The sequence below is a fragment of the Lasioglossum baleicum genome, chromosome 7 (genome assembly GCF_051020765.1).
Source record: "Lasioglossum baleicum chromosome 7, iyLasBale1, whole genome shotgun sequence".
Taxonomy (NCBI): domain Eukaryota; kingdom Metazoa; phylum Arthropoda; class Insecta; order Hymenoptera; family Halictidae; genus Lasioglossum; species Lasioglossum baleicum.
In genome coordinates, this window is record NC_134935.1 from 15,408,605 (window position 1) to 15,430,598 (window position 21,994).

The following is a 21,994-nucleotide window of genomic DNA, read 5'->3' on the forward strand; positions in this document are numbered from 1 at the left end:
TCCTCTGATCTACAGTTTAGTGTCCATTCCGGTGTTCGGAAAGATAAATTCGGAGTCAGAACAGGAAGGTTTTCGTCGACGAATTTGGACGGACAGCCTAGACGGCGGTCGTCTGCCGGAAATTCGCCGGTGTCGAAGACGCGAATTAATCCGCTCGTCCGTGGTTAATTTCGAAGCCGTGGGCCAGCCGTATCTCGATTGAATTCCCGTGCCGAGGCGCTCGGGGAAGACTGTGGCCAGCGGAAATGGAACTTCCGGATTGTTTCCATCGCGGGCCACTCTCCCGACGTTCCGGAGTTTACGCGTTTTCGATCCGCTGCCGTGCCTTGTACGCTCGTCGCGCTCGGCATCTCGTTACGGCTTCTAATTACTGCCGACTCGAATTAGAATCAATATCAAACCTCCCATAGAACTTCCCTTGTTACTTGACTGCATTTATTTGACTATTTGATTTCTCTTTGCCTCTCTGCATTCAATATGTCTACAGTAGCGGGAGAAGTTTAAGACCACTATCTTTCAGTAGATTATCGCATTTTATTAGAGATGCTAAACGTCTAATAGTTCTCAATTGCTCTTGAGTGTCGAAATTCAATAAAGTATCTTCTGACAGGATTCGATATATCAGATGTCGCAAAGGCGAAGATTAAATAATCCAAACTGCACCGCAGGAACATTTAAACACGGTGGTGGTTGTGCAATGGTGTGGACATTCTCTCGAAACGGTCCAGAACCAATCCGAAACATTAATGGCATTATGGAAAGGTTTCAATATCTGGACATTATGAAGGAAACCATGATACCTTATGCACGTGAATATTTCAAAGAAATTATTGTTACTTATATTAACATTTTCATATTAACCTTTTTCATAAATAAGTCGTAATGTCTGCAGCAAATATAGCATTGCAAGTAGATAGATTGTAAATGTTGAGAACAATTAGGAATTGTTCGACGTTTAGTATCTATAATAAAATGCGATAATCTACTGAAAAGAAGTTAAACTTCTGTCCGCTACTGTACATCAGGGTTAGGCATTATCAGAATAAATTATTTGAAAAATAATATTACGTTATTTCGCTACATAAAATAATTGTATGTTACTTTATTCGACTTGGCAGTTAATTTAACTCAAATTATTCAATTATTTGCACTCTAAATAAAATTCATATTATTTGGTATTTCATCTTTCATTTGAACAATAATTCGTATTCGCCATTATTCTATTTATTTCGTGTGTTAAAGCACAATGTTACAAGCGAGTGCAGCTGAACTTTAACAATCAATTTAGTTACTTCGATAAGCTCTTGTCGAGGTGAAATTATTTATTATTTTATTTGAACAATGTAATCGTCCACTCTTATTTATTATAAACGCATGAAATCCGCAGTATGTTCATTGTATTCGGCTTATATTGCTGAGTTTTATCTGTAGTCCACGTTTTCATGACTACACACACACACACAGCCCGTCCGATTATACTAAAATTATACTGCGTGTTATTTCAGGTATTTTAGTTTGTCTTTTCCCACGAGCTGTCCTATTCATTTCGCCGCGCCAGAAAATTTTAGCTCTCCATGCCGTGTTCTCTCTTATTATCTCTATTGTGCGTGTCTGGTTACAGGTCTCCTTATTCTACTTGCGCGAGCAATTTTATTCCGCATGTATGATTCCGCTCCTGTTCCACTTGTTTGACTTTGGGCCCGAAATGTATTCATTCTAAATCGCCGAAGCTTATCCTTGATCTACTTGTCTGTCGACAGACCATCCTCATTCTACTGCAGCACTCTAAGCTGAAGCCTTTTCTTCACTGGCTTATTTATTAATTTTACTGCATGAGGAAGTCCTACTATCCATATTCCTCTTTTCTAAATATCACTCTTCTCTGATCATAGTTATCTGGACACCCTATCTTTTCTTCTAACCAAAAGCCACCGTACAGAAGAAAGAAATGAAGTTCAGAGCATCCCTCAGTGCCATAAATAATTTTCTACGATCCCGCAGCCGAGTGAAACGTTTCCTGGTCGGCGAGACGATATATCAGACGAAATTATCCCGACACTCTCGTCTGAGAAACGCCGCCGGAGAATTTCGATTAGAGGCTCGAGGAGCATCCCGGCCGCCATTAAGGGTCGGGTCGAGGGTTAGAGGGTTAGAAGGAGGCCGGGTAGTGTATCCGTGCTCTCGAAATCCGCAAGTTCGCCGTTAAGTAAAGCTTCGCGTGATTTCAATCGGACCGAACAATCGCGCCGGTGGGTCGCGTTATATATACCAAATCGACATCAACCACCGCGTCCTCCAACCCCTTCCTTCGAACCCCCTCACACCCATTCTAGTTACATCTATATTTCCGAGCATGACGCAAGCTGCACGCGCTGGCCAGATTGCTTTCGATCGGCGACGCCCGAAATTCGTCGTCGCTTCTGTACCACTCTGTGAAGGGTTGTTCGTTAGGGGATGCTAGGACGCGCCACGGGGAATGTTGCAGCGGCTGATAATTCGCTGTTCCGGAAACTGGAAATTAGACCTGCGGCCAGTCTGGACAACGCTGTTGTACTCGGTTGTTACTCTAGCGAAGGGATTGTTCGTCGTCCTCGAGACACCGAGGGGTGGATTTCACCCCCGTTTCGTGGCAGGATGCACCGGCGGTGGGATTCGTAGGTCTCCCGAGCGACGAATCATTCGGTTTTAATAAAGTAAATGTGTATCGATTCGCGCCGAATGTTCGGCAGAGATAAATAGGGGGTTGGCTTTAAGGGTGGAATGTAATTTGATTACGCGTCGCGTGATATCCGAGTGCGACTGTCGATTCGCGATTGTTGCTCACGTCTTGTTGTAATTTGGCCGATTTGTGTTTCCGGATCGCTTTTGAAATGAGGGTGGAAATTTGTTGAGGGTGTACTGGCAATATAGGGGTGGTTTGTTCGAATGTTTGCTTCCGAAATTCTGGTAATCTTTTCAATGGTGGAATTAATATTTTAACTACTGGCTATGTTTTCGAAGATTTATTATTAGACTGCTGATCTTTATGCGAAATAAGAAATGTATACATCAATTGCAAAATACAGGGGCCACCTACGAAATTTTTTCTTCTTCTAATTATCTTGTACAGTTGAAGTTGATATACTGATGCCCTACCATCTTTTTAATATGATCACTGCTTTAAATTGTACGTACTTATTTTTGTCATAAATGCATAAAATCCGCAGTCTATTTATTATAGTAACATTGTGTCAAAATATCAGACACAAAACAAAAATATAAATCCTATACTTTCTTTAAGAGTAGTTTGTAATGTTATTTACGTTCAGCATTGGAAAATTTGATAAATAGCTGAAATAGACAATTAAAATGGTATAACTTGTTGGTATGTCTAGGTGATTGTCGTTGGTAATGACATGGTGAACAGTCAGACAAGTGGAATTGGTGAGTGAGTGATCAAGCACGTGGAATATGCATGATGAATGGTCAAGCAAGTGGAATAGAGGCTGTCTATGGTTACACAAGCAGACTGGAGTTGATGTATGTATACCGACACAGGTAGAATGGAATTGATCTATGTTTGGACAAGTGGAACAAGCTACATTGAAACAGGTAGAATAGGAGTGATGAAGCAAGTGGATTAAGATAGCTCGCAGTCAGACAGCTGGAATCGGTTTGGTCTATGATACTGTAAGTGGGATAGTGTTATTTCGTGTTTCATGCAAGTTGTATTAGTGTTGATCTTCAGACAGACAGGTACAATAGGGACTGTGAAATGAATTTACTCAGGCCAGTAGAATATAAATGCCCCTGAACTCCAGACGTTCATGGAATTTGTAGTGGAATAGAATAAAATCTTATTAACAGTCGTAGCAGTCTTCATAGATCTGAAATATGTCAATTAATGCAGATTAAAATCATACGAAATTCTGTCAAATTTTATATTCCAGCATTTATCGAAAATTTTTAGAAGCCATAGTTACATGAAGACAAAATGGTGAACAACTGCTTGCAATAAAATATGGATAAATTTTGAAAAAATTGATCGTACAACGCAAAAGCAGTACAAGTTGAACAAAATAGAAAAAGAAGTATTTCATTTCGCATAAAGACAAAAGTTCAGAGATGTAAATTGGCTGTGCACCACTTTTGCATCAGACCAAGCACATTTGGGGATCCGGAGGTAATCAGAGGGGTGGTAAAAAAGGCAGCGAGGATAAATTTATGATAATAGCGGCGGCGTTGTCCTCAAGGCCGCGTAACGCGTCGATTAAGCAGCCACTCGTCGCGCTGTGGTTCCGCGCGAGTAAATCTCCGACTCGAGAGATCACTCGAGGTGCTTTATTTCCCATGGAGCGCGTTCGTGACGCTAACAGCCCTGCCGCAAGGGGAAAACTTCGTTCAAGGGGAACAATCTCTCCTTCTCTCTCTCTCTCTCTGCATCTCTCTCCTTGTACTGAACACGCCCGTTCCGATTCTCGCGTTAGAAAATAAATTCTATTATGAATTGAAGTGATCGGCCGACGGGATAAGCCGCGCCAATGATATTATAAGCGGCCGTATTATATTGCGATCGTTATCGGCCGCGACACGCGATCTCTCGCGCCGGTTTTTCCCCTTTTTTTATTTTCCGCGCGCTGTTTCGTTTTTATTAGCTACAATCTTCGACCCCTCTCTCTCTCTTTCTTTCTCTCTCTTTCTTTCCCTCGTTCTTTCTCTGCCGCGGTTTCTTCGCTCGTGCTGCACCCGCGATGCAGTTTGCAGTTTGCCGAGCGTGATACGCTTTACAGAAATCAGACGGATGACGAATGACTGCGCACCCTCCGCTGTGGAAAATACTCCACCACCTTTGGATTGTTCGCTGCAATATTGACTATGCTGCGAACCTGCGGCACCGGAAATACACTCTGACAGTGAGAGGGTTGATATTTCTTTTTTCTCCTGAAAGCTATTTTGCTAATTGTTATTCAAATCTATTTTTACCACTGAATTCATTCTTATTCCCCTTCATTTATTTACAAGTGATGAACTCTCTTAAGTTACTCTAGTTTTTTTGTCTGACCACACAACAGCCTGTTCTACTGCCGAACTACTTTCCACTCTGTCTTTATCTCACTTATTTACTTGTCTATTAGAAAATATTCTCGTCAATCATCATATACTCGGACAGTGAGAGGGTGATTTCTTCTTTCTCCTGTGTGAAAGCTGTTTTACTAATTATTATTCAAATCTATTTTTACACTGAATTCATGTTTGTTTCCCTTCATTTATTTACAAGTGATAAACTCTCTTAATTTTAGTCTAGTTTTCTTGTCTGACCACACAACAGCCTGTTCTACTGCCTGACTATTTTCTACTCTGTCTTTATCTCACTTATTTACTTGTCTATTAGAAAATATTCTCGTCAATCATCATATACTCTGACAGTGTAAGAGTTCCTTCGTTTTCCTAAAAAAGCTGTTTTGCTAATTATTATTCAAATATATTTTTACCACAGACCCATTTTTGTACCCGTTCACTTATTTACAAGTGATGAACCGTCGTATTTTACTTAGGTGATGTTCAGAGCTTTCTTGTCTGACCACACGTCAGCCTGTTCTACTGACTACTTTCTACTCTGTCTTTATCACTTATTCACTTGCCTATTAGACGATCATCATATAGTTTCAAATTGTACAGAATGTATCCAGTAACTGGGCCGAATTATAAGTATAGCTTTATCGTAAAAATAGAACAAAACTATACAGGAAAGTTTTGCATGGTTTAACATGCATCCTCATCCTGCAATGTGACTTTTCACAGTAATCCATCCGTAGTTGCATAATTCAAATCTGCATTTAAAGAAAAAGCTATTTCGAAAAATATTAGACTATTCAAGATTGCACCCTAATACTTTTTGATATAGAATAACACGATGGTTCATGCGAACACAACTAATTAATTAGTAGTAAAAATTGTTCCATCTAATAAAACATTGATAAACAATACAAAACCTTTCTCTGAAATTCTAGTCTATCTACAATAACAATTGAGTTATAACTCAACAAACTGGAGAGAAATCGAAATTTAATTTTTTAATGGAATTTATATATAATGGGTTGAAAACTATAGAACAGTATTTATAAATTCCTCTATTGTGTTTACTCTTTCAAATTACACCTACTTATTTGTCATAAATGCATACAATCTGCTGTCTAAGGATAAAACGACGGAAATATTGAAGATCATTGTTATACAAGTAAAAATAACAGAATGCACCGTTTTTTTTTTAAAAATAAAAACAGCTCGAGTTTATACACAAGGTATTTCCAAGTTTGTCGACGCCGCCGTGGGTCATAACTCAGGTGGAATTGATTCTCGGAAATTCCCAGGGAAGTTGAAATTGAATTCTGCCATTTACTTAACCGGGGTTTGTTGCGTGATCACGAGTATGCGAAAGGGTCTCGCGACATTTCGCTTGCCGATTCTCCGTGACCCCTCTCTTTTCCCTTCTTCCCCTCTTCCCCCTGCTCCCTTCTTTTGCCGCCTTATCGTGTCGGGACTCGGTTTAAAGCGCGCACGAGCGAACGGTTACGGATAAACGGCAATTACTCGCGGGTAAACCCGGTCGAATCGCAATTATCAGTGTTTACCGAAATAGCTGGTTGCCGGGAACTTACGGGGGCACGGTTCTCGCTCGATAAACAATGGAATTTATTAGGTTACAGAGCGTGCGTCCGTTACCATCTTCGACAATGGCGCGTGAAGAATGGACTCCCCTAAAATCAACCACGGCGAAACACTAACAACATTGAATTCGACAGTGTATTCTGATGAAATCTGACTAAATCTCTCAGTTTACCATACATGTGAATCTATTTCTCTATCTTTTAAATGGATTTTCAAAAATGAAATAGTCCGTTCAAAATTTTTATTTGCTCATCCCTCTGTTCCTTATATTTTTTAATGAATTATGATTTCTTATTTAATAATGTTTCATGATTAAGTATTTTATGATTATGTATTTATTATTATACATATGTAATAATGATTATGATAATGTTAATGATTTAATAATATGAAGAAAAATTATAGTTTTTGTAGTCCTGATAATATCAGATGAAAAATAATATGAATTCCTGCAGATTTTCGTTGGATTTTATATTTTATTTTGTTACATTATAATAATAGAATTATTATAATCATGTATAATAATAAAAAACTGTACAATGTCTGCTAGCACTATTATAATAAATTCACATCCATTAATCGTACCTTCAGAATATCATAAAAATTCAAAAACCAGTTTCCTCAATGTTTTTCGATAAAATATCGGTCCGCGAAACTATCTCACTCATTTGCAATTTATGATACGTCCTCATCAACGAGCCCCGCCAATCCCAAATGAAAAATCCTCGCAAATAGAAAAGCAATCTCGATTCGAACTGTACATCTCCATGGATGTCTCCGTTTCATTATAAGCTGCGTCATATCAGCGCATCGATTTTAAGGGGGTCTTCTGGTCCAGAGCGTCATTTTAGAAGTCTCGTATAAACATTTTTGTAAGGAAATCGGACGGGTGTTTTGTATTGTGAGTTTTGAATACATATTCTCTTGAATTTGAAGGTCTAAAAGTCAACAATTTTTTTCAGTGCATCGAATTTTTCTCATCACGAGAATAAAATATGCAGCAGGGACCATAGTCAAAGCTATACCGTTCTTTAATAAAATTGCGATAACATTTTTTATTATGAAACTGATTTTATTTATTAATATTTTCGATATATTTCACGCGCGAAAGAATAATTTCCAACCCAATGAAAGCCAGTAATTGGGCTTTATCAATACCACGATATACATAGAAACTTCATCCAACTTAGAATTGAAAATATGATGTAAAAAAAATCAGTTTCATAATGAAAAAACTTTACCATCCTTTTTTTAAGAGAACGGTGGACTAGAATACGATGCAATCAAAAAATCATTGATGACCTTATGACCTTGTAATTCAATTTTCAAGGTCACAGTTTTCTTTTTACATTAATTTCCACCAAAGTGACAGTCGCGACACATAATTTCCGTACACTTTGTACACAATTGATGATGAAAAGGGTGTCTCGCAGAGTTTCTTGTTTTTCTGTTTGGACGATCACGTTTTCCGTTTCGTTTCCTTATCGAAGCAGGTTATCCAAGTTATCCCGACACGTACAGCACGGCCTGGCGAGTCTCGTTAAAACTTGTTTATGACCGCTTGTTTCAGTTTACGAGCTTTTACGCGAACTCGGCGGCTATCTACCCCCGAAGAGCATCGCGCCCGCCGACATCACGCCGCTGGTGTCGAGGCTGTTGAGAGTGAACGGTGCTCCTCTCTTCGACTTCTACGTGGACGTCGATCTTTACGATCGTTCCAGGTCGTCCGTCTTCCTGGACCTGCCTACCAAGCACCATGAAGATACCTTCTTCGCGGAGAACCTGGTGAGTCTTCTTTCTAGCCTTCACGTTTTAGTCTTGGTCTTCTGTCGTCAAGTCTTAGACCGTAGTCTTCTCTCGTCACGTTGCAATCTTATTGCTAGTCTACGGCGTCGAGTGTTTTACTGTCTCCATTGTCTTCTGCCCTAGCTCTGATGGTCGTACTCTTTTGCTAACACCTTTACTGACCCGGGTAGCGCAAACGTTTCGGATGATATGGTTGTTTACTTTTACACGATGGGTTAAGCGGGTAGACTCGTTTCCAGGATTGCAAGAGCGCGGAATTCGCCTTCTCATTTCTCGATAATGCAATGGTTGGGTTTTTTAGTAGTCAAAAGAGCTAGATGAAAGATCAATCTAGGCCGCGATCGCCCTAAAAAATCCTATTTGTACGTTTACCAGGCGTAATTTGCATTAATGGTAATTATTTTTCTCGGCGCTCAGATTCGATCAATTTCTACACTAAATGAATATAGCTTGAGGGGCATGAAACGTTATAGTCCGGGTTCGAACCAAATAACGCTAATTTGCATTAATTTAATTTTCCGAATAATTTGCATTATTCGGAAGCATGTACAGTGAACCACGGAAGTATCTGAACGCACTTTAAAACAGTATAACTTTCTTATGATCGGACCAAACGACCTGACTTTTTTTGAGCAATTAGAAGAATTGATGTACCAAATGAGGGACGGGTGAAGGTTAAGGGTTGATTAATGAGAGGTGGTTTAAGGGGATTGATTAATGGGGGTTGATTCAAACACATTGGTTAAAGGTGATTGATTAATGTGAGCTGGTTTAATAGGGATTGATTAATGGGAGTTGGTTCAAAGAAACTGATTAAAGATGATCTATTAATAGGGGTTGGTCAATCAGTTAAAGGGGAATGATTAATGGGGATTGATCTAAGTCTAGACAAATTAGTTAAAGGTGGTTGATTAACCAGGATTGCTTAAAGAAGAGTAATGAATGGGGGTTGATGACATGAAATTGGTTAAAAGGGGTTGATTAGGACTTTTGACACTAAACCTACCGAGCCTTAAAAGTAAATGTTCCCTTATAAGAATCAAAAGATTGATTTTATTTAGATTTTGTGCGACTCTTATTATAATACGTGCTCCACTAATGATATTTATACAGTCGATTCTTATAAAATTATTTTTATTATTTCAATAATTATCGAGAAGTGAGAAGGCGCGTCCTGCACCCTTGCAATTCTTGGAAAACGAGTCTACCCCATTCAGGGGATTGAGATAGTGTTGAGTTTCATGGGGGTTGGTGCGATTCGTAATGCGAGTGGTAATGGGGTAGGGGATGGGAGATTTTAAGGGTTGGCGCTTGGGCTGGTTTTGATAAAGGCAATTGGCCGAAATAGAGCTCGGAGACTTTGGGATAATATTGTTTTGGGACAGAAGGGAATTCTTAGTGTAGGCATTTTTTATTTATTGTTAGTTTTGTCGGTAGAGATGTCGAAGAGATCACCAACTGTATATAAAATAGAAAGTAGTGTTTATGTATTGTGCAATTTTTGCTTCTCAGAATCGTTGTGTCCTTATATTCTAATTAACGCTTTAAAATTGTTTTACATGTTTGAAAATCATTGTAGAGAACGTGATGTTCTAAAAAATTGCTTTTCACATATTCTAAAATTATTTTAGATCTTCCAAAATTGATTTACACGTTCTGAATTCATTTTAGATGTTCCAAAATGCTTCTACATCTTCGAAAATTACTTTTCATTATTGTAAACTCATTTTAGATCTTCCAAACTTGTTTTCATCTGAAATCGTCTTAAGTGGTCTAAAATTACTTTACATGTTTGAAAATTGTGTTATATGTATTGAACTTGTTTTACATGTTTTAAATTTGCTTTAGATGTTTTGAAATTGTTTTACATGTTTCAACATTTTTTTTTTAGATACGCCATGATTGACCTAGTTGTTTTCAAAGCACAAATAAAAGCACTCATTTCTTTGGATACATTCAATTGCCACGACTTAAATACGATATATGTGCACGACAGACTTCGTTAAATTTCACTAAAAGTTAATCTTGTGTTTCAATAGAGTAAGATTACTTTAATCCACGTATTTCTGTATGTTAGAAATGTATGAAACACTTCTATCCAAATTTTCTCGTATTTTTCTTGTTCTTGTATTTTAAAGAATGTATAAACATTTTTATCGAAGCAGATTAATTAAACAATACAAATGTCTTTTTTTCGCATTTCTGCACGTTATGAATCCATTAAAACATTTTAGAAAATTCATTTTTATTGTAACGATAACTACAGAATGACGAATTGTCAAATGGATATTTAATAGAATTTTGTTACTGAGTTATCGGTGGATTTCACCGTAATCAATAGCAGAGAGGTTCTATCGGTGGCCCATGTGTTCTATCGCGTCACCATAAGGGGGCCCAGTAAATCTTCAAAACGTGGCCTCGGCTCTTATTCATCGATTCCCTAGGAAATTAACGAGCGGGATTACCTTGTTCGCTTCTGCTGTCGAGACTCAGGGGGATGAATACTTCTCTGGCCGAGGCTATGGTACGCTACGTGCAGGTTAATAGATAGCGCGCGTTTCACCGTGGAAACCCGCCGGTTAATTCCTCAAGCAAACGTGCGGCGAGTTCTGGCCCGCACTCGCATAAATCCTGTCCCTGGTTTTCGCCATTCGGTTTGCTAGGAATTGCGTCGCGACATTTTACTTTCGAGATTTCAATGCGTTCCTAACTGTATCTACTCTGACACGTATTTATTTTTCATTCAAATATACTTCTATATAGATGAATCGTGGGTGTTCGTCCGAATACATTGGTTCAAGATTATTGATTAATGACGGTTGGTTTAAGGGGGTTGATTAATGGAATTGCTTTGACCCTCATCCGTCCCTCGTTTCACGAAATGGAACTGTCCCTCGGTGTCAAATCGACACAGTGGTAAAAGATTTATTGGTAAAGTTTCTTAATTTAAATTAATGAGTTAACGTTTACATCTTTGGTTTTCCGTTTACGTATTTCGCTTTGAAAAAGAGAAGTAAAAGTCACGAAGTTTCGGGCAAATTTATCTACAAATAACAGAACAGTACAACTTCTTTTGGGAAAACTGTGTCAAAGTAACACGAGGGACGGATGAGGGTTAAGGGGGTGAATTAATGGGAGGTGGTTTAAGGGGATTGATTAATGGGGGTTGGGTTCAAACAAATTGGTTAAAGATGATCGATTAATGGGGTTGATTAATGGGGGTTGGTCAATACAGATTAGTTAAAGGGGAATGATTAATAGGGGTTGGTCTATATAGATTAGTTAAAGGAGGTTGATTAACCAAGATTGCTTAAAGAAGAGTAATGAATGGGGGTTGATGCTTAGGGATTGGTGCAATGAAATTGGTTTAAGGGGGTTGATTAAATGAAGTTGATTAAAGGAACCTGATTAAATAGGGTTGATTAATAAATACTGACCAGGAGGTTGATTAAAGAGGTTGATTAATAAATATTTCCCAGGGGGTTGATTAAAGAGGTTGATTAATAAATATTTCCCAGGGGGTGGATTAAAGATGTTGATTAATAAATACTCACCAGGGGGTTGATTAAAGAGGTTGATTAATAAATACTGACCAGGAGGTTGATTAATAAATACTGACCAGGGGGTTGATTAAAGAGGTTGATTAAAAGGCATTAATTGAAGGAGATTACTTAAATTAATTGACAGATAAGCCAGATTAAAATCGAGTTAATCCAATAATTAATTTTAACTCTTTCTTTTATAACAAAACGCGTCTAACTTACGTTCCTTCTTGGCATCAGCTAGCTTCGAATCGAATGGCAATACAGATACCACTTTTTCCTATCGCACAGTGCGCTAGCAGCCGTTGCGATGGCTAGACGCCGTCGACTCTGCAAAAACATCTTCATTATTCATAGGGACCGCTTAATACCGGGCTTATCGGCGATTCGCGAGCCAGACCCGGCACACATGGTGCGCCATGTGAGATCGATGCACGGTGAAACAGTAGCCCCAGGAACGCCATCGGCGCTTTTAATGTTTAAATGCACGAAACGCCAGCTGAACTCTGTCGAATCTGTTCGCCGATAGACAAAGGATTCAATCGAACCCCTGTGATACTTTTTGCGAACGTTTGATCACCGACGGTTCCCAGTGAATGTATTGGACGCACGGTTTATTGTACTGTAGATTTGATGCATTTATGACAATGAGTAGGTGCAATTCGAAAGAATAGAAAAATTTGAAAATATGGATGTATTATTTCTAATTTATTCAAGTCATTGGAGAAAACAGGACATTTCTACTTCGTTCTTGTTTATTACATTTGATGCAGACAATTCTTGTTTCGTAAACTTTACTATAAGGAAAGTCTACTTGTTAATTTTTTATGCTTTATGTTTTTAAATAAATGGCAATCTATGGTAATTTCTTACGTCAATGATAGACTCCATGTTCATCTGTGGTGAAAGAAAAGATGATTTCATTGGAAAGGAATCACTTATTCCGTGAATGTTACTTACTCTGCAATGCATAAAATTCGCAGTCTAATGACAATAATAAACGGGGAACGAGTCTGTATAACCTTAATCGTGTAACGCCAATCACTGGAACAACGCCATATTCCTGCACTATAAACTGCACAGAGGAATCAATACTCATGCCGGACCATACAAGAACCAGTAATGCTGAAAACTTGCTGGTATAGTTTGGAACTTCGTAAATGATCGCGAAGGACCATGCAGAAAATAGCTATAAAATTGCTTACGACCGAGTTATTTCAAACTTTGCGCATTGAGTTCCACATCGATCCTCTGCAACAACTTTTTTAACAGTCTACGAGATCTTTAAAAATTCCGAAACTTCCAAACTGAGAAAACACATAAAAGTCGTTGATGCCACATTCTATTCAATCCTTGTTGCAACTGCATCCCAGGAAAGAAAATTTTTTCTCCTCTCGATTTACATTTGACAACTGAGAAAAATATTCATTATATTAAATATCATCGTGTTAATCTATATTTATCATCTAACTTAAAAATTATTTTCGGTTGGAATTTTATATTTAGGAACGTAAAATATAAATTATTTTATAAATTATATAAATTATTTTATATTTTATGCTACTGTTAAAGTACCTAAGAATAATTAAAAATTTTATTCTATTCGACAATTGATATCTAAAAGGCTGAGAAGAATGCAAAATTCTATGAGATGTTTTGTACAAGATGAAATGATCAAAGCACTAAAAAATGAGTTCGTGTCTACGTGTAATTTTTACGGAGTTTGATCCAGGAGGAATTATCGTAACAAAGGTTAGAGCACAGCCTGAGGGTTGAACAACAAATGTGACTACAATCCTGAAGATACTAGTTCCAAGTACAACATAGTTGGAACGAAGTGTACGTTGTCGAAGTTCGCAACTTTTTAGCCGACGGTGATGGAACTTCGATCCCATGGAGTACGTGTATCGGTCTCCTCCAGGAGGGAACTACGTGACAGGCATTAATTATTCTTCCGGTTCTTTTAACTGCTTTCAACCGCCATCACGTTCCCCGATGATCGTGTCCGATAAACCATCGGAGGTCTCTTCAAGCTTCTTCTTCGTCGTGGACGAGTTACGAGAACGATCCGGGCTCTCGGAATTTATGGCTGTGCTCGAACCGCCTCTGTTGAACCATGGACCATTCAAAGAGACATAAAACCGAACCAAAAAATGGTATATTAAAATTTCCAACAGGATTACAAACAGAGGACTCTAATTTACATATTCGTATAAATTTCACTCGCGAAAAGATTTTTCAAGCACCTTAGGCACACTCGATGTTGATAAAGTTTCCAAAACGACCACTAAATGGCACACATGAGATTCAAAGTGATATAAAACCGAAACAAAAAATGGTACATTAAAATTTCCAACAGGATTACAAACAGAGGACTCTAATTTACATATCCGCATTAAGTTTCACTCACGAAAAAATTTTTCAAGCACCTTAGGCACACTCGAAGTTGATAAAGTTTCCAAAACGACCACTAAATGGCACACATGAGATTCAAAGTGATATAAAACCGAACCAAAAAATGGTACATTAAAATTTCCAACAGGATTACAAACAGAGGACTCTAATTTACATATCCGCATTAAGTTTCACTGACGAAAAAATTTTTCAAGCACCTTAGGCACACTCGAAGTTGATAAAGTTTCCAAAACGACCACTAAATGGCACACATGAGATTCAAAGTGATATAAAACCGTAGCAAAAAATGGTACATTAAAATTTCCAACAGGATTACAAACAGAGGACTCTAATTTACATATCCGCATTAAGTTTCACTCGCGAAAAGATTTTTCAAGCACCTTAGGCACACTCGAAGTTGATAAAGTTTCCAAAACGACCACTAAATGGCACACACGAGATTCAAAGTGATATAAAACCGAAGCAAAAAATGGTACATTAAAATTTCCAACAGGATTACAAACAGAGGACTCAAATCTACAAATCCACATTAATTTGATTCCCAAAAAAAAATTTTGTGTGCTCCGCAGGGTGTTTTAAATCAACCGCGGTCCGACCAATTGTCGTCACTCCACAAATCGTTCTCTCGTCGAAAAACCTTGCGGATCAAGTCGGCGAGCGATCGACAAGCATGATCCCCATAAAGCCTCGGTAAGAATAAAGTGTCCCGGAGATGGTCGAACGAGGGATCCGACGGTGTCCGTCGTTCTGCTCGTTGCTCGCTAACGGGCACACGGAAGTGCCGTCACGACGACGTCGACTCTCTTTTGTCGAGCTTAAGTATTAAAGTCCCCACGGCCTTGAGCCGTTATCACAATCGCTGGGAAACTTGCCGGACAAAAGGGGTTAGGTCTGGGTTGACAACGGGACACCCACTCGCTGACATGGACAGCGTTAGACCGTTGCCAGAGCGTTGCCAACGTTGTCAGCGCCGCACCAGCCTCGGGCGATTGTCTGAACGAATCCTTTCAACCCTACGCCCGTTTCACCGGGGGCTTTTATTAAAAAGTTCCGCGGGCCGGGAATTACAGCCGAGGTTAATAGGAGCACGGCTTTAATTTTTTAATCCCGTAATTAATTCCCCGTACGCGCCTACCTGCTACTTTCTCTTGGTCTTTCTTCCACCTTCCCCACTCGGTTCTACGCCTCGTTCTCCGACAATGGCCCATTCAGAACAGCGAAAATAATCCCCGGGGCCCCGGGAATAAGATCTGTTCGAAACTGCCCGCGGCTCCCGAGAGGACTTCCGTGGATTTGCGCGGAACTGCATAATACTCACTCCAAGTAACAGGTCGAAGGCGGTTTCTAACCTGATACGTTCAATTGCCCTTTCACAGGGCTCGTGGGTATTTTTTAAATTGCTGCCACGCTCTTTTTCATACACCTGGAATTCTTTCCGGCAGGTACAGCGAATAAAATAAAATATTGGCATACTTTTTAAAGGAGAATTTTCATATTGAAGTTATACGACTTGGATCGTTTTGAGGAGAGACATTTTTATCTGACGTTCTTAAAGAATATAGTAAAACGTGCTCACCTCTTCAAAGGAATCTTCACATAATTTAAAAAAACCACGCGCGACAGAAGTGAAACTCCTTGCAGTCTAGTAATGTTTAGAAGTAAATTAAGATTGGAAATGGTAAATAATCCTAATGAAGCGACAACAAGATGTTGTTCCTGATCTTGTTGTCGCTTCATCAGGATTATTTACCATTTCCAATCTTAATTTACTTCTAAACATTACTAGACTGCAAGAAGTTTTACTTACCTGACACCTGTCAACATTTTTCATGTTAGTTTAGAACAAGGGTTTGGACAATTGTTTATAAATCTTTCAGTCGGAACAAAATCCGACGAGAAACTGCATGTGAAAGTAGCTGGAGGTTGATTCTATCTTATCCAATTGCAAATATTCACAAATTAACTCTGATTAATTAGTTATTAACAATTGTTCCCATAATGCGTAAGACAAGGAGGGTCGAACTGTGCAACAAGGACATACATAACATACCACTTCTCCAAAATTTGTTAATAACTAACAATTTAAGCATCAAACCTGCATAAAACTGAAATGGGAATGTAACCAAGGCTTCATTTTACATTCCAACATCTTGAAAGTTCACCAATGAAGTCTTTAAAGTTAGTAAATTAATTATGAAAATGTTACTTGTCGAACTATTCGAGGTTATTCGCGAAATTTCGTCACTTCCGTAACGCTAGAAAATTGTAGCCCCCTCAGCAAAGAAGTTTCACTTAAAAAAAAATTTCCTCCATAAACCGACTCGCGTTGTTTGCACAAATCAGTGCGTGTAAATTGTTATGTATCGAATCGAGCGTTGAATCCGAAAGTGTAGCTTCTAGAAGATGCTTGACGGCGTCAGAGAAGGCAATCAACCGACACTCTTTAATCTAAAAGTAATCTGGCCCGTCCTGGGCCAATAAGCTGCCCCATCCCCAGCGCAATTTCGTCGCAGCACACTCTCGGCCTTGTAATTAGCATCCGCAATTCAGTGGATAATCCGATTCCGGTCAGATCGTTGCCGACGAAAATCCCCGGCGTCAAATTGCCCGTCGCCACCTCGAGCTTCTTTCGTCAATGTCTCCCGAGCACTCTTCGCTACCTTGTTATTCATCGTCTTTGAGTCGGTTCTGATTCTCACCGAATATACTGCGATATTTTATTGCAGATAAGAGAGAAAAATTGAGAGTGGGCGCGGGAGCGAAGAAAAAGGGAGGAGAGGGTTCTATAAAATTACAAAAGCCCACACAAGCCTCTGAATCGAAGCGAGGTAATATCGTAGAAATAGGACACGGTAATACGATACTGTCAATCATAGTATCAGTTACAGGCATTACCTACAGACACCACGTATGCACGCACGTTCATAAAAAAAAACGTGCAAATATTTACTCGAGCGGTATACATACATGTACGTCGACGTTATACGTAAAGAGCATGTTAATATAACTGAAATAAGCAGAAAATTTCCGCAACAACAGCGTTAACGCGAGCCAGCCACGCTCGATAAATATTGGTTCGAACCGGAGCGAAATTTTCTGAGTGGTAAACATTATTGTAATGGTTTCATTGCGTGCAATCAGTCTTTGATACATGCAAAAGAAATTGTTGACTCTATTCGGTCTCGCTTAACATTTCAAACATTAAGACGAAATGGAAATGTTAAGAGATAATCACAGTAATTCAATTATCACATTGTTTTAGTGCACATTATTTTTTTTTATGTGTATAAAAAAGGAGCAATGTTCTTACTGCAAACGGTACCAGATTAATTTCTGAGCGGTCACTGAATTGCCAGGGATAATTATTTACCCTGGCTCGAAATAAAATGAGTGAAACAATGAAACAAAGGTGTGCAAAAATGGGATTCAGCAGCTAACAAGCGCCGCTATTATTATTAAATTCCCTCGGTCCGTGGAAATGTAACAGAATTAGAGCTAACTCTTTATCTCGGTGAATGCGGGAAGGAGAAATTTTTTTTCTAACGAACGACAAGAGTCTCCTAGCGTGCTTGAAAATTCCAGCAGGCAAACATCCGAGCATCCGGGTCGCGCGCTCTCTCCTCGTTTCATGCTATTAACTTGCTGCGAATTAAAGATGCCTGACCTTGCCGTGTTGCCATAACAACAGTTGCTAATTCTCTCCAATTGTTTCCGCTAAACAACAAACTCCGTTCTTCACAATACGGCAATTTTCGTACAATATCGCTCTAATTGGTAAATTGGCAATCAATGGCATACCAGTGACATACATTTCGATCGTAGCGCTACAAAATGGCCCCAGAAAATCGTACAGCAAATTTTGAGCGGCCGTTGCAAAAAGGAGAGGTTTTATGAACAAAAAAATTTTTTACAGGCTTTCGTTCAAAGTGCGATAAAATGGGCCAAAAATGTCGTACATCAAATTTTTCAGCGTCATTGTGAAGAGGACACTCTACGCTTCAAATCCTTTGGAATGTTGTTAACGAAAAAAATTTATTAAGCTCCGTAGAAATGATCAAAGTTGACAAAGTGGCCAAAAGAACTATATGGCAAATGTTCCATTCAAATTGTATCAGAAAAACATCCTGCGTCAACATTTCCAACAGTATTACAAAGAGAAAACTCCAATCTACCGATCCCCATTGATTTCATGTCGAAGAAAGATTTTCTAAGCTGCACAGAGCAAGTTGAATCTCCCCTACCCGCTTTCCGAGAGGCCAATTACGCGAGGTCCGATTAACGGCGAGAAAACGTCAGGAATCAAATGATCGATCGATCCCGCGAGAAGGTTGCGCATCGCATTTACCGCGTGGATCTTGTCCCGGGCTGGTCCATTATTCATCCGCAACAGATTCGTCACGGGAGTCGATTGAAATTCACCGCGGCGCAGAGTTTCGCGAATCGGGAGAGCCGAGAGAGAGCTCCTTGCCGAGTTGGGGCCAATATCGGATTCGGCCCTCGAATACTATCGAACATGTGCTCTCGCCGACTGCTGGCCGGATTGAAATGAATACGCGTGAACGTTGGCCCCGAGGGATGGCCGTGCTGCTGCCATTACGAAGAGCCTGCGATACTATACTCGCCGGGAACGTAATAAGATCGGAAACCCGCCGGCTGCGGAACTGACGCAGACCCGTATCGTATCGTTCGCGGAAAAGCGCGGGAATACTATGATACTGGGGCTGTTGCACTGCCGAATCCTTTATTGAAAGCCCGGACTGATATTCCGGGACCTGGTTCTTCGAATTTATGCTCTGCTGGATTTCAAATCGTTGTACCAGGTCAGTTTAAACATTAATTGTACACGTTCATTGTACAAGATGTTTGTACACACTCAGTGTACAAGATGCTTGTACACAATCATTGTACAAGATGTTTGTACACACTCAGTGTACAAGATGCTTGTACACAATCATTGTACAAGATCTTTGTACACATTCATTATACAAGGTGTTCGTACACATTTTGCATACATTGTACAAAATTATTGTATGCATTCATTGTACAAGATCATTGTAGCCATTCATTCTACAAGTTCATTGTACAAGTTCATTGTATATATACATTCATTGTATACATACATTTATTGTACATATTCTTTGTAGACATTCAATGTAGACATTTATCGTTCAAGTTCAATGTACAAATTTATTGTATGTAGACATTCATTGTACACATTCTTTGTTGATATTCACTGTAGACATTTATTGAATAAGTTCATTGTACACATTCATTGTACAATTGCATCGCATGTATTCAATATACAAATTCATTGTACACATTCATTGTACAATTGCATCGCATGTATTCAATATACAAATTCATTGTACACATTCATTGTACAAGATCATTGTAGACATTCAATATACAAATTCATTGTAGACATTCATTGTACAAGCTCATTGTAGACATTCAATATACAAATTCATTGTACACATTCATTGTACAAGATCATTGTAGACATTCACTGTACATATTCTTTGTAGACATTCATCGTAGACATTTATTGTAAACATTCATTGAACAAGTTCAATGTACAAACTCATTGAACAAGTTCATTGTACAAGTTCATTGAACACATTCCTTGTACACATTCCTTGTACAAGATCATTGTAGACATTCAATATACAAATTCATTGTACTCATTCATTGTACAAGATCATTGTAGACATTCACTGTACATATTCTTTGTAGACATTCATCGTAGACATTTATTGTAAACATTCATTGAACAAGTTCAATGTACAAATTCATTGAACAAGTTCATTGTACAAGTTCATTGAACACATTCCTTGTACACATTCCTTGTACAAGATCATTGTAGACATTCAATATACAAATTCATTGTACTCATTCATTGTACAAGATCATTGTAGACATTCACTGTACATATTCTTTGTAGACATTCATCGTAGAGATTTATTGTAAACATTCATTGAACAAGTTCAATGTACAAATTCATTGAACAAGTTCATTGTACAAGTTCATTGAACACATTCCTTGTACACATTCCTGGTACACATTCCTTGTACACATTCCTTGTATAAGTTCATTGTACACATTCCTTGTATAATTTCATTGTATACATTCATTATACAATTTCATTGCATGCGTTCAATATACAAATTCATTGTACACATTCATTGTACAAGGTCATTGTAGACATTCATTGTACAAATTCTTTGTAGATATTGATTGTATAAATTCTTTGTAGACATGCATTGTACAAATTCTTTGTAGACATTCACTGTAGACATTTATTGTACACATTCATTGAACAAGTTCAATGTACAAATTCATTGAACAAGTTCAATGTACAAATTCATTGTACAATTTCATTGTACAAATTCATTGAACAAGTTCATTGTACAAATTCATTGTACAAGTTCAATGTACAAATTCATTGTACAAGTTCATTGTACACATTCCTTGTATAAGTTCATTGTACACATTCATTGTACAATTTCATTGCACGCATTCAATATACAAACGAATTTTGGAAGTCATGACTTGCCAGATGTTTGCACCGAGACGCCCGATATTGCTTAAAAGATAGCACGTCGGTGCTACTGCAGAGCCGTATCGTTTGAATCGAGGAAAACTGCGGGAACACTGCGGCCATAGTTCTGCCGAATCCTTTATTGAATGCCACTGTAGTCGGCAGTCAGAATTCTGATATTTGCTGCCCCGTGGAAACCCTGAGCGATGGTACTGTGTTCGGTGTATTTTACGCGCCGTTTTATGGCGCACTGCATCCGCAGGGAGTGCAGCGTCGTCGGCCCGTGAAACTACTTGCTCTGCTGCTTGCGATTTTGATTAGTGTACTGCGGCTGTTTATGCTTTTATGGGGTTCCAACGCTGCGGAGGAATCGAGGTTTCCGTCCAACAGGAAGTTAATAGTATTTTTGAGTATATGCCCTATTATTGCTGAAACAATATTTGCCCTAGTTGAATTAAGGGTTGAAGAATGCCTCTTTATTTTTCTGTAACGATTCTTCGATTAGTTGCACTTGAAAAAATTGTTAAAGTTGTTTCTCCTGGGTGCAATATATTTGAGAAATTCGTGCATTCTTTTTTCTACGAATAATTTTCTTACTGTCTGATTTCTAGATTATTTGATGAAAAGATATTTCTTCTTGTTGAATTGAGGTTCAAAGAAGATTCGCGAATTTTTTTGTAAAGGTTCGTGCATTTGTTACGTTTGAGAAACTGGTTGAAGTTGCCGGTAGTATGTAGAATATATGTATCTGGGTTCTTCTGCAAAGAATAAAAGCGTACAAACATAAGAGAAGACCATAAATCACAAGTCCATAAATAACGAAAGCTTCAGAACTGCGTCAGGCTCCAGTAGAACCAAAGTCAAACACGAAAATGGTCCGGAAAATCATAAACACGTACTCCGTGACGTCTTTCTCGGCAGTAAATACACAAACGAAAGGAGACACGGGAATATAAACAGAAGAATTCAACTGTTTTCTTCAATCTACAACGTCTACAATACATATCTAGAATATCTGCAAGCAGAACGCACGATCCCGCATACG

At 38.7% G+C, this 21,994-nt stretch overlaps 1 protein-coding gene across 4 annotated transcripts in view; it reads left to right on the plus strand.

Annotated features, from left to right (window-relative positions):
* Positions 1-21,994, plus strand: part of LOC143210826 (neprilysin-1) — a 181,130-nt gene that overhangs the window by 78,265 nt on the left and 80,871 nt on the right. For all 4 annotated transcript variants that reach the window (XM_076428039.1, XM_076428041.1, XM_076428040.1 and 1 more), the window contains one exon: positions 8,219-8,433. In XM_076428039.1, coding sequence (XP_076284154.1) covers positions 8,219-8,433 — 215 coding nt within the window. The remainder of the gene's footprint in view (positions 1-8,218; positions 8,434-21,994) is intronic.